The sequence below is a fragment of the Muntiacus reevesi genome, chromosome 2 (assembly GCF_963930625.1).
Source record: "Muntiacus reevesi chromosome 2, mMunRee1.1, whole genome shotgun sequence".
NCBI classification, from domain to species: domain Eukaryota; kingdom Metazoa; phylum Chordata; class Mammalia; order Artiodactyla; family Cervidae; genus Muntiacus; species Muntiacus reevesi.
This window is the reverse complement of record NC_089250.1, coordinates 221,718,986-221,735,314: the sequence shown is the minus strand read 5'-3', so window position 1 is coordinate 221,735,314 and position 16,329 is coordinate 221,718,986. Positions and strand designations below refer to the sequence as shown.

General features: G+C 56.5%; 1 protein-coding gene across 2 annotated transcripts in view; it reads right to left on the bottom strand.

Annotated features, from left to right (window-relative positions):
- CMIP (c-Maf inducing protein) overlaps positions 1-16,329 on the bottom strand; it is a 203,720-nt gene that overhangs the window by 43,398 nt on the left and 143,993 nt on the right. The window contains exons 1-2 of one of the 2 annotated variants that reach the window (XM_065925091.1): positions 6,732-6,857; positions 1,438-1,599 (exon numbers count right to left, since the gene is read on the bottom strand). In XM_065925091.1, the coding sequence (XP_065781163.1) occupies positions 1,438-1,599; positions 6,732-6,749 (180 nt within the window). In that variant the 5' untranslated portion in view covers positions 6,750-6,857. Of the gene's footprint in view, positions 1-1,437; positions 1,600-6,731; positions 6,858-16,329 lie in introns of those variants that run through there. The other variant, XM_065925089.1, reaches the window with a different exon arrangement.

Below are 16,329 nucleotides of genomic sequence, written 5' to 3'. Positions count from 1 at the left end.
GTGCCTGGCTCCCGCCTGGCACATGAGAGGTGCATCCTGAGGATGAGCTGCTCTGCTGTCTCCCATGAGAAACCAGCCCAGGCCTGCTGACCAGCCCCACCCGCTCAGGCTGGGAGCTGGACTCGAGGCTGGGCCGACGGCGGCTGGCCTCAAATCCCAGACCATGACTGTGATCCGTTTCAGAGCCGGAGTCTTGATGCTCCCGTGGGACGAGGCTGGTCTCCCACCTGAGAACGGTCACATCCTATGCCCACAGCCATCTCTGCCATGCACCTTTCACTGCCTGCCCCCACCTCCCCCCAGGGTGCGGGACCCTCTCTCTTCAGCAGACGTGGAAGGCCTGGGCCAGTTTTCTGAACCAATGGGCAGCAACCAGCCTGCGTCTGTGACAGGGCGGAGGTTCTAGGCAGCAGGGACCTTGTGCAGGGTCCGAGAGGGGGTGGAGGAGCCACCCAGGGAACCGGGGCCACTCCTAGGGAAGAGGGAGAGAGAGACCACTCTGGTGGCCATGCATAGCTGAGCCCAGGAGTCATCAACCCCAGGGTCCCTTGGGGGCCAGGGAGCAAATGAATGAGGGCAGTATTGACCTCTGTGAAGCGCTCAGAATAGCACCGGGACAGAGGAAATAGTGAGACGCTCCCAGGCGCCCCTCGCCCTCCATCGAGCAGCCCAGCTAACTAAGATCAAGCCTCACGTCCCGCTGTCTTTCCTGCCCCAAGAGGGAGGAGACCACCTTTATCCAGGAGCCAGGGGCCGCGCCTGGCACACGGCACATGCTCACAGCCTGGGGCTGCCTGGTGAAGCCGGAGGCTCAGCTGGGTGGCGCTGAGCAGCCAGCTGTCAACTGCTGCTAGGCGTTCTGATTGTTTCTAAAGAGAACCTGCAAAGTCCTACTTTGTGGTGAAGCCTCTTGATTTTTAAAACCCTGTGCGAGCTAAACAGAGTGTGGCTGTGGGCTGTGGGTGCCGAGGAGAGCGGGAAGCCACGTTTGCCCGGAACCCCAGTGCTCGGGGTGAGGTGATACAGAGGCAGCCAGCACCGGGGGTAGAGGAAGGGCAGTCTGCGGGCTTCACAGATGCGCTCCCACCTGGGATGAACTAGAGGATTCTGACAGCAGCTGCCATCACCACCGCCGCCAGCCCAGCTCGGGTCCAGGCCAGCACCTGCCAGGTCCTGTCCCAAAGCAGGTCCTGGAGCACCGTGGGATGACAACCGCTCTCCCCTCGACCTGACCTCCTTCTCAGCTCCCTTGTGCCACTGGGGGACGACTCAGCTCCTCCCATGATGGGAAAACAGCACAAACTTGAATTCCATCTGCTGCTTGGCACAGGGTGGTGCTCAGAGGACCCCGTAAAGGAATAAAACTTCAAAGTGTTGGAGGGGGCTGGGGTGGGGACGGGTAGCACAGAGCCAGATCAGGCCAAGGGGCGGCCTTACCTCTGAGAGCAGTTTTGAGACGATTTCCAGTGGGGCCTGGTTGATGGAATCGTCCTGCAGAGGGGATGTCAGAGCCATGTCCACCAGCGTCCGGATCTCCTTCAGGACGACCTCCCAACGGCTCGGGTTACTCAGGACTTTCTTGTATTTGTAAATCTTTTTCTGGTTGGGAGACAGAAAGAGACCCACGTGGGTGATCGAAATATACAACACGATCGGTGACTCCACTGCTTCAGGGTGGACGCCTCCCTCCCTCCCCATCAGAATCCCATCCCGGAGGAACAGAGTCTTGCCCCAAGTCGAAGGCTGCGGCTGCAGACAGCCAGGCCTCCTGACCACTAGGAGAGTCATTTCTACCCTGCTTCCAGTGACCTTTTGAAAAGGATGAAGATAGTTATCCTTCAAATTGCATCTTGTGCCAAACTCGTTCCCCCAGTATTCTAATGCAATCAGAGCAGGAAGGTACTTTCTTTGTGTTGGAGGCAATGCTTCTGCTCACCCTGGTCCTTCGAGGCTGCCTGGAGAGTGTGAGCAGCTGGGAAACCAGACAGACAGGCTCGGGGCCTGGAATTCAGCTCCAGCCAGGCAGGGACTGAGCCCAGAGTGGTCCTCAGACTGCACGTGGGGAGTAAGACAGGGCCTTCTCGCCTCTGCACCCAGAGCTGGGGAGCTGCTGGAGCAGGGGCCGGGCTGGTTCCGCCCTCTGACATCATGGAAACAGAAGCCCTCTCCGAAGGCCGCGGTCCCAGCAGCTGCCTGCCTTGCTGCCGCCCGGCTTGCCTGGGAGCCTCTCTTTCTAACTGGATAAACTCCTTCATTAAGTGCCCCGCTCCCTGGGGAAAACCTAATTTTAAAGTCACGGAGCCAGCAGCCAGCTGGGTGACACGTCACAGCCTCCAAGCCAAAGTCTGAATGAGGGGAGGAGGCGGCAAGGGTCTCAAGCTGGCCCCTGAGGCCCAGAGACGAGCTCGCAGGCCTCCAGCGTCCCCCCGACCACTGGGTTTCTGAATTAAGAAGGATGAAGGGTCTTGGACCCCAAGGCCTAGAATGGAACATCTGGGGGACAAAGTCCACATCGGACCAAGTAGCTCAGGGTGCTGAGGGAGGCATCGTGGTGGAAACCCCCAGGCAGAACTGTGGAATCAGACAGACCCGGTTCTTCCCATAAAGCATTCCACCTCCTAAGCCTCGGTTTCCGCTTCTATAAATTATGCATGAAAACGGCCTGTGGCCCCGTCCATTGTGTAAGCCTTACAAACCCTGAACCCGCGTGGTCTCCTCTCTGGACGGAGTTGTGCTCAGAAGCACAGTCCAAGAAGCACAACCAAGGAACAAAGAGGGAACTCAGACACTCAGCTGGTCTCCCGAGAAACTAGAAAGGGATGAAACCTACAAGCCACCGTGATCCAGACATTACAGCATTCTAATGTTCTTTCTCCCGTTTTTTTTCCCCCCTCACACTCCATGGTGTTCTGGAGCCTCTTCCTTGCTAATCACTCCCATCAGCACCACCATCCCCCACTGGGTGAACTCACTCCTGAGAGGACTTCCCAGTTTTCATCCAAGCCCTCTCCTGTAAATCCGTCTCCTTCCCTCCCTCTCTCTCCACACACCCTCCACCTCCCCCACCTCCCTCAACTCTACACCCCCAGCTGCTGCCGTGAAGACAGCACAGTTTTCCTCAAGTGGGGTACTGAACAGAGTGGAGACGTTTACTTGTCAATCATCTTAGATCCTACCAGGGCTGGAAGAAACCATGGCAACTTCTCTGTGTGTGTGGTGGTGGTGGTGGGGGGGGGTTATTGAACAGTACATACACCGTTGATGGGGATAACGGTGACTGGCAGTATTCGCCAAACCCTGTTCTCTCATGACGAGGTGCACCCAGCTTCCCAAGGCTTCCCTGGGACGGTAACCAGCCTCAGTCCCAGCGACTGTCAGCCAGGAGCGTGGCCAGGTCCGAGCAGACACACAGAGCCCGAAATCTCAGGCAGCAGAGACACTTTGCAAGGCAAGAACCTGACCCAGCCCTGAAGATGAACGCTCCTTTGAGTGCTGGACGTTGCGGGTCAGCTCTGTGACCAGAGAATCGCTTACTTTTTTAAATGACCATGAGATGGTTGCAGAAACTTGCTGTATATTAAGCCCCAAAGAAAACCACAAGGACTCACAGGCAGGTCTTCCCCTGGTATATTCTAGATGGGCCTACGGTCTGGGCTTTAAGCGCCCTCTCTTCTAATCAGCTACAGGTTATTTATTTTGGAGAGAATAATGACTTCATTCTTTTTGTGAAAACGGACATTGGTTCACTGTGAGAAATGTAAACGGTGCTGAAAAACACAGAGGAAAGGATCAATGAAAAAAGGGCCTCAGAGATCCCACCACCTAGAAATAGCCATCATTAATCTTCGATGAATGCTGTTTCAGCCAGCTCTCCTTTAGACTTGGCCCATGGGAGTTGGTGGACGTGAGCGTGGTCCCTCTGTCCCCGGGTACCCACACCTGGATGTCGCCGAGACTCCGGGACACAAGACCCAGGGAGAGGGCCCTCTGGGTGCCCCCAGCCCCTGCACAGCTTCCCACGAGCCCCCTCCCAGGCACGCCCAGCCTCGGGCTCACAGACACAGCCCCCCTCAACGGACCGGGGGGGACGACAGCTTTCCCACGGGCCCCTGCCTGAGAGGCGTCCCCGCTGGAAGTTCCCAGGGGCTGACAGGGCTCTCCCAGGAGTCAGCTTGTGCCATCCTCCCGCTCGCCCCAGGAGCCAGGAACCTGCCAGGAGCCCCGGGAGCAGGGCCACAGACAAGGACCCGGGGGCAGATGCTTTATTTACTGGCAGGTGATGGAGAATGCAGGAGAGCAGGTAGGGAGCGGGGCTGGGAGGAGCGGGCAGCAAGTCACCAGGGTGTCGTGAAGCGTTAGGACCAGGCAGCCAGCACCGCTGCCCCCGCAGGGACGAGACAGCCAGGGCAGATCACACCCTGGAGCCAACCCACCCGAGGGACCCACCAGTGGCTGCCACTCACCAGCTTCCTGGGCTCCTGGCTGCCCTGTGCCCAGGCCAGGGTGCTCCTGTAGACAAGCCCCTGGGTCGCCCGGGCTTACAGGGAGCAGCCTTCAGGGAGGGAGAGGCCGAGAAGTGGGGGCCTGCCGCTTCCACCTTGGGCTCTGGTAGCCCCTTGTCACACGTGTCTACTGCAGCCAGGAGGTGACATGACTCAAACCAGGCCACACGGCCAGAGAGGGGGCAGATTCCAAGTACGAACCAGCTCTGAGGGACCAGAGAAGTGTCTTATCACACCGGTTAGGGCCAGCGCAGATGGTTCACTAGAGACACAGTCAGGAAGGCCATCAGGAGTGGTTCGGGGCCTGGGACACATTCCTGGGCTCTGGGGGCCATGGGAGCAGCCGTGGGCAGGGCGGCTGTGACAGCCATGGTTACAGGGTGTGGACAGGCAGCCGGTTCCTGGAAGGGGCTCTGAGCCCTGGCAGGGCACAGCCGCAGGGCAGAGGCAGGATCAGGGGCCTGGTCGCTCCGCCTTGGGTGACAAAATGGCACGTTTCATCCCAGGAGCCAGTCTGATGAGCTCATGTGGTGATGAATCATGGCGGGACTGGGCTGGGGCCGTCTCTGGAACCCAGACTCCCAGGCTCCCCGCAGCCAGGCCCTCGGCTCTGCTGCGTGGGGACTCCTCTACTGAGCTTGCTTTACCAGAGGGGTGGGCAGCCTCCTGACGTGTCCCGAGGGCATGGGCCGAGGGATTCCTTTGACAGGAGCCTTGGAGCTGCCTCCCTGCTTGTTTTTGTGCAAGGAAGCCAAGAACTGTCTCATTTTTTTTTTTAAGGGTTAGGGAGAAAAAGAAAAGAAAAGAATATGCCACAGGCTCATATGCAGCCTGCAGAGCCCCAAACATTTGCCACCTGGCCCTTTCAAGAAAAAGTTTGCTAACCCGGAGGCTGGAAAGGGTCCAAAGCCCACCCAGCCGAGAAGTCAGAGCATACGCAGCTCAGGCTGAGAGGCCACTGGGGAGACGCAGGTTCCGACCGTAGAGAGACACCGCTCCACACCCATCAGGCTGGAGGGAACCAAGAGGCCCCACCACGTGTCGCGAGGGTGTGGATTCAACGGGACCCTTGTGCACTGCATGAGTACAGCACCATTGGAAAACAGCTAGACAGTTTCTCAAGTCGTCAAACATAAATTTATCATATGACCTAGCAAGTCTGTTCCTAGAAATCTACTCAAGAGAAACAGAAACAGACTTTACATAAAGACGCACACATGAACATGCAGAGCAGCACTGTTCAACCCAGATGTCCACTAGCTGATGAATGAAGATGCAAGAAGTGGTCTCCCTGGACAATGGTATACTAGTTGGCAGTAAAAAGGATGGAACGTCTCATATGTGCTACAACACAGAAGAACCTCACCAATATGCTAAGTGAAAGAAGACAGACACAACAGACATACTGGAAGACTCCTTCTACATGAAATGTCTAGAAAGAGGCAAATTTATAGAGACAGAAAGTGCCTGGGGTTGGGAGGTGGCAACAGGGATTGGAACTGCGAACAGATATGAGGACGTCTTGCAGATGATGGAAATATTCTAAACCTGCGTTGTGATGGCTGCACAGCTATAAGTTTACTACTATTACTGAATCACTCACTCACAATAGGTAAATTTTTGAATCTTATGCTATGTACATTATACCTCAATTAAGGTATATAAGAAAAAAAAAAAAAATCCCCACCCATGCAGGTGGAGGGTATCAAAGTCAGAGACAGTATGGCTTCGCGACCAGGAGTGCAGGCTTTGCAATCAGCAGACTTCAGATCTGAGCTCCGCTTCATCCACCCGTTCACCTATTCACTCCTCCATTCATCCACACCCCCATCCTCTCCAGCCAAGCGTTATCCATCTTTCCAACCAGCTAGCAATACCGCTGGGCACCATCCAGTGCGGCCTGCCAGGCCCGGAGTTAAGTGCTAAGGCTGCCCGTGGGGAGCAAGGCAGGCAGACCACGGTGCTCCCGGAGCTTACCGCCGTTACTGACACCCGGCTGCCTCGTCTGCAGCGCGCGCTGACAGCGACAACTGCCAGAAACTGGCCGTGCCCAGCCCGTCAGAGCCCTGCTCCTGGCTGAACAGAAGCTCTAATTCTCATCGCCCGAGTCCCGAGCGTGAGTGACCCAGAGCAGGCAGGGCTGAGGAAGGCTCCGGCAGCTCCCCAGACCACGGAGCCCGCAGCTCCACTGCAGTCCTCGCCCTCTGCTTATCAGGGAGGGGGCGTTACCTGGGCAACCTCCGCCATCTCTCCAGCAAACGCGACGCCCGGCTCCTCCGGCCTGGGAGAGCGGAGCCTGCCGGCGCCTTCGCGGGAGACGAGCTGTCACCGGGGAGGCGCCCCCGGCGTGACTCAGAAGGGGCTGGGAGCACGCCTCCCGGTGACGGGGCGGCCGCTCCGGCGCTTGCCGCAGCCTCCGAGGCTGGGCTCACGCGAGCACGCATGCTCCCCCGCCCGTCATTAAAGGGGAGGCAGCCTGGGGCGCTCGGGGGCTAGAGGGAGGAGCCAGGCTGGAGCGGGGCTGGCTTCTATAACTTTTTTCGTGCCAGGGGACGTCCCGAAGCTGTGCTGCCCAGCTCTAAAGCCACCAGCTTTCGAAAGTGAGTGGCTACTTCGGCTGAAACAAATTAAAAGGAAACACAGCTGGGCATTCAGTGTCTCCACGGCCGCACGGGGCTGGCGGGGGCCACACTGGGCGGTGCAAACAGAGGACGCGTTCCGCGCAGCACAAAGTTCTACGGAGCAGGCTGTCCTGAAGTCTTAAGTGTCCCCTCGGCCACCCCTGCCCTGGAGGACCAGCCACGGGCTTGCTGCCCCTGCCATCCCTCAGGGCCGGTGTGTGAGCAGCACCCTGCCGGCCTGCCTGGGCTCCACTGGCCTCCCCTCCAAAGCCTACAGGGGCCTCTCCCCGCAAGTCTTCTGCACTCCCGGGGAGAAGGACCACATGGCTGACTTCCTTGGCCTCCCCGATTCCTAGACAGGCCTCTGACGGCCTCATTTCTCCCAAACTCGCAGTGAGTGTGCCAGCTGGCTGTGCCAGGGGGCCCAGCATCCCTGCGGAGCCAGTGTGCTTCTTGGCTGGGGGTGGTCGTGGTCCCTGACATCGGGGTGGGGGGCGTTTCTGACCCTCTCTTTCGCCCTCCAGAACGGCCTCTGTTAAATCTTTTCTGCATGAAGCACCATCCCTTTGCCTTCAGAAGCAACCCAGGTCTGTGACTGGCCCACGTGTGTCACCTCCCTACCGTCCATCTGGGCCCAAGTCTAGATCGTCACCCTGAGACCGGCATACCCTCTCAACCACCCCCCGCGGACTCCACAGAGACTCCAGCTTAGCCAATAGGGTTACTGAACTGTTACTGCTGGACTGGCCAACAACAGACGGGTGAACCAAGGCACACCCTCCAGGACGTGGGTTTGTGAGGACGGGTGTCGGGACACCCCCCTGAGTGGGCGGGGCCTTTGGCTCCAGTCGGGAGGGGCAGGGAGTAGAGGATAAGACACAAAGTCAGACTTGAGCCTAGCCCTGGTGCTCCCCTCCGGGCTGAGAGGAAGGCATGGCCTTCTCGCCCTACCAGAGGCCGTTTCCAGCGGTGCTGGCCACCCCTGTCCCGGGCGCAGTGTGCAGGATAATGGGCTGTGACAAGTGATACAAGAGCACTAGCCAGCAACGCTTTTGGAGGGCTCCCCATAGATCAGCCCCTCTTCTGCGAAGCATCTTTACAATGTCCCGCAACCGCTCACTGGCATTCATGCTACATCCGCTCACCGACGATCATGTCCATGTGAATGGCATGATCAGCTCCCTTTTACAGTTAAGAAGACTGAGGCTGAGAGAAATCAAGTCAAGAAACTGGTAAAAGCCAGAGCTGGAGCTGGGACTCAGGTCTAGCTTTGGATCCCTAGTCCCCGAATGCCATGCCAATCTGAGGGGCACACCTGAGTGCTTTCTCTGCCTCGATGGATGCTGCGGCCTCCTGCTGAAACGAACAAGAAGCCCTTCACGTTGAGGAGCTGAGCCCAGGGCCGGTTGGAGACTGGCTGCAGCTGGGCACCTAGCTGACATCTGCCCGGGAAGCCTGGGGAGTCAGGCAATCTGTGTGAGAGAGAGGGGAGAGATCCTGGCACTCTGCCCTCCGAGTGCCCACTGGAGGCGGTCTCCCTGCAGTCATTACTGCTTCCAAGGAAACAGCAGACACGCGGGCACAGTGTCCCGCTTGTCGTCTCCGGAGCATCGGCTGGTTGCCTGGGAAACCAAGCATCTGGCTGGTGAGGCAGTGAACTGGTCGTGGTGCCAGGCTGGCAGCTGGGTACCACATCCTACTTAGCTCTTGGGGACTGCTGCATCCTTGGCAAAATCCAGTCAACCCATGGATCCGACTGACTGCACTGAGAAAATGCTAGGTGGCTGTTCTCCTCTTTCAGCTCTGGCTCCTTGGGGAAAGGGTCAAGCCTTGTCTGTCTCCTCACTGTTCTGTGTGGTGCCTGGAACTGCTGAGGGCACATGGAAGGTGCTCTCAGTATTTGTCAAAGGGAGGAGATTAAGAATCAGAAAGAGAGCTACCAATGGCTTAGTTTTCTCAATTTGCTGGCATATTGAGTGCAGCACTTTAACAGCATCATCTTTCAGGATCTGAAATAGCTTAGCTGACATCCCATCACTGCCACAAGCTTTGTTCGTAGTGGTACATGTTGGCCATTACCAGCTACCACACCAGACCCTTAACCCTCCCTGCCCACTGCAAATGCAGGAACCACCTGCAGGGGGGCTTGTTAAAAGACAGGTTCTAACTCAGCAGAGCCCACGGGGCCTGGGAGTCTGCACTTTGAAGCAGCTTGCATGTAAAGAGCTGCGTGAACCCGACCCCTGGGCCTCATCCGCTCCTCCCCAGGGGGCAGGCATGCTTGCTAGGTCCCTGTGACACATGGAAGGCGGCAAGGAGGGGTTAATGCCTCGCCTGAGGTCACGCAGCTGGTGCCATGGGTTATATCCCCCACGTGGTATGTCCGAGTCCTAGCCCCTGGTGTCTGCGGCTGTGACCTTCTTTGGAAATAGGTCTTTTCAGACGCCATCAAGGGAAGATGAGGTCATGCTGGAGCAGGGCGGGCCCTCATAAAAAGGTCAGGGGAAGACACACACAGGGAGAAGGTCAGGTGAGGACGGGGGCAGGGCGGGAGCGAGGCTCCCACCAGCAGAGGGACACCCCGCAGCACGGCAGCCCCCAGAAGCTGCAAGAGGCCAGGAAGGAACCTGCCCACACCTTGACGTCCGAGAGGCACACGTGTGATGTCTGATGCCTCCCAGTTCGTGGTCCTTTGTCACGGGAAACTCACACAGCATGAGAGCAAGGCGGACCCCGAGGAGCCTGGCTCCTGGCCTCCCTGCTGTCCTGCTTCTGCCATCTGAGCTGGCCCTTCCCATCCGTTTCTCGTGCGGAGGTGGTACCGCGGCCCCTGCTCTCAGCAGCCTCTCCCAGCTTACCCTCGGCTTGGAATCTGCTGGGTTGTCTCTTCTTGGGCTTCCCTGGGGGCTGCGATGGTAACCAATCTGCCTGCAATGCAGGAGACCCGGGTTCGACCCCTGGGTCGGGAAGATCTCCTGGAGGAGGAAATGGCAACCCACTCCAGCATCTTGCCTGGAGAATTTCATGGACAAAGGAGTCTGACGGACTACAGTCCATGGGGTCGCAAAGAGTCGGACACGACTGAGCGACTATCACTTTCACTTTTCACTTTCTCTTCTTGGGAAAGGCCTGACCCCCTGGCTCTCTCTTGCTCTCTCCTTGACGCCCACCCCCAGCTGATGACCTGGGCACAGAAGCTCTGGTCCGATGCTGCCTCGAGGGAGGCCGGGCGGGGACGCCTGTGCACTTGGGCACCCGCACTGTCACTGCTGTCCCAAGGAGCAGGCTGGACACCCAGGGAAGCTGCAGAGGGAATTCCTGGGAGGACGTCGGCACAGGGCTGACTCGGGGTCCTGGGCACAGAGGAGTCACACGGCAGGCTAGATCCCACCCCTGCTTCGGCCCTCGGGTGTGTGCAGAGTGGGGCGTCTCTGCATTCAGACTTCTGCCCTGCGGCTTGTGAGCTGTGCAGCCTCAGGCAAACCATATCACCTCTCTGAAACTCAGTTTCCTCATCTGCAAAATGGGGCTAAGAGTCGAGCCTGCCTCTGGCAGCTCCGATGAGATTAAATGTGATATTTCCTGCTGAACCTTCTAGATGTTTAATAAATGCTAGCCATCGGGCCAGTGGTGCACTGAATCAAGACAGTTAAGTCTGCAGAGAGAATAAAGGTGACGAGAAACCCCTAAACGCCCGTTGACAGGGAAATGCCTGAACCAACCATGGCCACGTGCGAGATCACACCAGCCAGCAGGTAAAAGGAACGGAGAGCGGCCAGCAGCCCTGCCATGGACTCCAGCCCCACGAGCCACGTGGCGTGTAGGAGCACACACGAGCACACACACAGGTGGAGAGGGGAAGAGCACGGTGGGGTGGGGGGGGCACCGAGGAAGAGCTTCGGCTTCATGACACGCTTCAAACTGCTGCAGGAAGCCAGAGCTGTGCTGTACATTTAACTTCAAAGCAGTGAAGAGAAACACCCCCAAATATTTCAGAAACTGGGATCATGGAGGTGGTGGTGTACCCCTGTCCACGGAATCCTTAAAATTGGGCAGAACCCCACATTTTTAGAAGGAGCTGGAAAGTATCTGAGATCCTGTTCTCCTTGATTTTTCACTGTTCCACTCGATCACCTCGTTTTTTTAAATGATAAGACGTTCACCGGAAACCCAGAATCCGACAGAGCGGTGTTTGGGAGGGGAGTGCTACAGAGCAGGAGGGCTCACGGAGTGCTCACCGCCGGCACGGTCGTGGGCTGGTGTCCGTCGTTCCACGGGTTCTCCTTCTGAGTGCACACCCTCCCCCCCTTAAAAGGGTACATGAATGCAGCCCACATCATACAGGCTGGCTTGTTTTTAACCTCACCTCTGCCCCTCACCGCACCCTACCCCAGCATGCCAAAACCATGACATATGGTTGGCAAACGTTTTCTGGGAAGGGGCCAGGTGATAAATATCACAGGCTTTTCGGGCCATGCTCTGCTGTTGTAGCATGACTGCGGGTGAGGGTGGGGCAGCTGGGTGCCCCCTGAATCTCTTATTTAAAAAGAAACAAACAGGCAATGGGCCAGCCTGTCAACCCCCGGGAGTATCAGCTCCGATCGTCCTCCCTGGCCACACGCAATCAAACGCAAATATACAGAGAGCTGGCTTTTGCTCCCAGCCTTCATTGTTCGGTTTACACAAAGGGCATCGCGCTGTACATGGGTCTCTGCATCCACACCCTGTGGGTGGAAGTGGCCCCACATCGATTAGAATAGATTTTCCCATGCTGAGTGTTGTCCTAAGCCACCTCAAATGTCACCGGGCAAAGGCAGCATGTACATTTAGAAAATGAAAATCAAGCAAACGGAAGTCTTCTCTCCTAACCTCGGCCAGAGCTCTGGGCAACTCCTGTGTGTGGCCTCTTTGGGCAGTGGTCATCGGGCGCTGTGACCGCCACGCATCAGGGACCCAGCAGGGCGGTCCCCTGACCAGACAGCCTTTCCAGGAACTCTCTGTTACAGAGCTCTTCTCCAGGGACCACTGCCTGCCCCACGAGAGCCCCCTCGGTCCAACAGGGTCTTCCACAGTCCCCAGGATCAAAGCCCACCCTGCCTCCAGGCTCTTGCATACCCAGAATCATGTCCTGCTTCCCCATAACTAGAAACTCAACCCAGGGTGTGTTCATCACTAACAGGAAAGGCTGTCTTTGAGGAATCACCCCCGGTAGACTCAACACATAAATTAAAAAATGCAAATACGGTACCGAGGCTGCTCCTCTTCTGTCGGGTGGGAAAGACATCCAGAGTAAGTTTCACTCCCTTGAAAGGCAGAGGACAGCACGGGGCTGTTTGCCTTGGGCCCGAGAAAGGGAACTCACTATCCCAAATAAGGAGTTCCCGGGCTCGGTTTCAGGCGGTAGCATCTCGACAGGGGCCTCCGCTGTTTATTTGACTCAGAACTTTATCTGGGGCTCGCAGGACTTCAAAGGCATCCGATCCACTCAGGCCTCCTGTGGGGAGCCTCGAGGCCTCACCAGGCTGCCTCTTCTTGGGCTGGAGCCACAGCTCCTGCTGCAAACGGCATTAATTTATGAGCGCCCTGGAAAAGGACCCAGCTCCCCAATCAATTCACCTGCAGTGGATCGTCAGTGTTCATGTCCACGCAGGCAATGAAGGTGCGCTTGAATCAAAGGGGGAGGGTTTCCTCCTGAGTTCCTGAGAAGGGGGTCTTGTGGGGAGCAGGAGTCACCAGTCACTCAGGCCGGCCCAGGGCAGGGTCAAGGCAGATCCAGGGGTGGGACCTGGAGGGCGTTCACGGCCGTGAAATCCGAGTGGCCCACATGGCGGAGGAGATGCTGGCAGAAGCAACCCAAAGCCGCCACGCCTGATCTCAATGGTCTCAAGCCGAGAGGGGCAAAGAGGAGCCTCAGGCCGGGGGCTGAGTTCTGCCTCAGGTGTGGAGGAAAGTTCTTTACTCTGAGTCAGTTTTCTGGTCTGCAAAATGGGGACGTGAAATCAAAAGACGCTTGTTCCTTGGAAGAAAAGCTATGACCAACCTAGACAGCATATTAAAAAGCAGAGACATTACTTTGCCAACAAAGGTCCGTCTAGTCAAAGCTATGATTTTTCCAGTAGTCATGTACAGATGAGAGAGTTGGACTATAAAGAAGGTTGAATGCTGAAGAATTAATGCTTTTGAACTGTGGTGTTGGAGAAGACTCTTGAGAGTCCCTTGGACTGCAAGGAGATCCAACCAGTCCATCCTAAAGGAGATCAGTCCTGAGTATTCATTGGAAGGACTGATGCTGAAGCTGAAGCTCCAATACTTTGGCTACCTGATGGGAAGAACCGACTCATTGGAAAAGACCCTGATGCTGGGAAAGATTGAAGGTGGGAAGAGAAGGGGACGACAGAGGATGAGATGGTTGGATGGCATCACCGACTCAACGGACATGAGTTTGAGCAAGCTCCAAGAGTTGGTGATGGACAGGGAAGCCCGGTGTGCTGGAGCCATGGGGTCACAAAGAGTCGGACATGACTGAGCCATTGAACTGAACTGACTCCCACCTCCCAGTGACACTGTACTGTCTCAACAGGGCAGTAGATGAAGTGGCTGGGAAACAGCGGGCATGCAGTGCATGTCTGCTGCGCTTTCCCTCTTTCTTCAAGGTACTGCAGGGGCTCTCCGACGGGGGTGTGTACCGGAGTCACCTGGGAAACACGCTGTGCTACACTCTCCTCCCCCACCTTCCAGTTCATGAGACAGGTGTGCATTGCTAGGAAGCTTCCAGACCGCATAGAGGCTGCTGGTCTGGGGGCCCCATTTTGAGAACCAGTGAGCCACGGTGGGTCTACTGTGGCGGAGAGGCCTGGAAGGAAATAAAAACTGTTCTGGATGGAAAGTTCATCGCAGACGCTGACAGAAGCTCTGAGAGCCAACAATCGCCAAGGGTCTGCAGCAGCTCACCACCTTCACTCAATGTCGAGTTGGTCCCTGACCTCCTGGCTATGCTTTTCAGGGTCCATGGGCTCTTGGCCATCTGTTCCAGCCCAGAGGTCGGCCCCTTCTGCCGAAGGATCCTATCCGCGCAACGGCCTGGTCCCTGCCGCCTCTCCAGCCCCCACCCGGACACGAGCCACCATGGCCTCCAGCCGCCAAGGTCGGCAGGCTCCATCTAGGTGGCTTTAGGACCCTGGACAGGGGCTCTCTGTCCATTTCAGAGTTTTCTGCCAAACCACCCTTGGGGTCTAAAAGGGCACCAGGGCCCACAGGGGAGCAGGTGTGGACAACGGCCACCGGGGCTGTGGCGCTTCTGCCCTTGCCTCAGGATCAGTCAGCCTCCCTCCCAAACCCCTTTCCATCTAGAGAGCGGGCTGCCCCCGGGGTATTTTCTGACCCCCGGGTGAGGTAAGGACCTAGTCCCTCTGTGGGGACAGGCGCTGCTCTTTTTGGAAGCTCTGTTTGGCTTCGTCTCTGAGCCAACAAGCAGGCAGGAGCCTCGGCGGCAAACCCAGAATGGCAGTCCCCCACACCCTGCCGAGAGCTGCCAGCCTCCCCAACTTGGGGGGCTTGCTGTCCACCCCCCAGACAGACTCCTATAGAACAGAAGGTCTTCCTGGTCAAGAGACAGCCTCCCATTTACGTTTTACAGACTTATTTGAAGAAAGAGAAAGGGAGAGAAAAAAAATTCTGCCTTAAACGGCAGAAAACAAGTTCACCCGCAAAGCGTTTACGTGGAAGGCTTCCTTGTGTGGTGGGGTGAGTCATCAGCCCCGTCAAAGCGTGCGTGGGATGATATGCTGAGCCCCCGGGCCCCCTCCTCGTCTGGGAGGGAAAAGCAAGCCACAAACGCGCTTCTTTCCTGGCTGTGTGGCGAGCCGGCTGTCACTAGCTCCTTCTGAGGCTGGGGGAGGGCTGTCATGCGGGCGTTGTGGGGTGTCTGATGTCCCCAAGCCCAGAGCTGGGCAGCGTGGGGAGGGGACAGGCTTGGGGTCCCAGGGATGTGGTGCAAACCCCAACCCCCTGCTTCCTGCCCTGGGGCTCAAGCAGGTGTTTCTTTTGGGCCCCATGGGGCTCTGTACTCTTGACCTTTCGAGTGTGATGCTTAAGAGGGCTCCACAGAGGTGAGACTATTCTAGGCGCCCCTTACTGTCCCTGGTCCACGGGTGGTGGGCACCCGCATTACCTGTCCTTTCTCTCAGACACTCAACTTCCCGTCTGAATAACATTGTTTCACTCAGAGATTTCGGTCCTTTCGGGCTTGACCCCTGTCTGAACGAACTACTACAAAACCATAAAAAGCAACGAGGTAGGTAGACCTGAGTGCGCTGAACGAGCTGGTGTGTGAGATCAACCACGAGACGTGACAGATGCTGAGGGAGCAAGGAACACCCAGCGTGGGTAATGAAATCCGTGTGGTGCTTTGAAAGGAACTTTGATGACAACCTTCTGAAGGGCTCCACGAAGCTAACAGGGCGGCCTTTGGGAAAACGAACTCAAGGGAGCAGAGACTGTGCATTTCACACCTTTCAGAATTTTCCCAAGGACCGAGTACATGAATAGCTGTCACTGGTCTTAGGTGCTAGCAGCAGATATTTGGGGAGGGAGGGAGGGGATGAAAGGGAAGCTGGCAGGAGGGAACTGTCCGGGCTGATGGGAACCCGGGCGCTGGCGACTCAAGTGAGTACAGCAGTCAAAACCCACACGACCCAACAGATTTGTGCATTTTGTTATGTCTAAATTACAGCTCCATTTTTTTTTTTAACTTAAAAGTGTTTACAGAGGTCTATGGACAGTAGCACATTTTTTTCCAGTTTTCTCTGTCCTTTTTACTATTCAGAGGAAACCTTAATAAATTCAATTTTAAATGTCCTACCTCAGTACTCCTGTATCCCGTTGTCAGGTGTGTAAACTGGTTTGGATCACTTTGGATAACTGTTCGGGAAGCGTCCACCAAAAGGGACTCTCTGCCTGCCCAATGGCCTGAGCTCAAAAGGATGTAAACATATGTTCACTAAGAGATGTGTTTATAACGGTTCTGTTCGTAATAGCCCCAACCTGGAAATCTCTGTCCGTAACAGAAGGAACAAATTAATAGTCTATTCATTTAACAGAACACTATTGAGTGAAGCAAATGCATAAATCACTACTACACAGGATATTATATGCTGCACACATAAATCTCACAAACGTAACTTTGAGCCGAAGGAGCCAGGCACGCA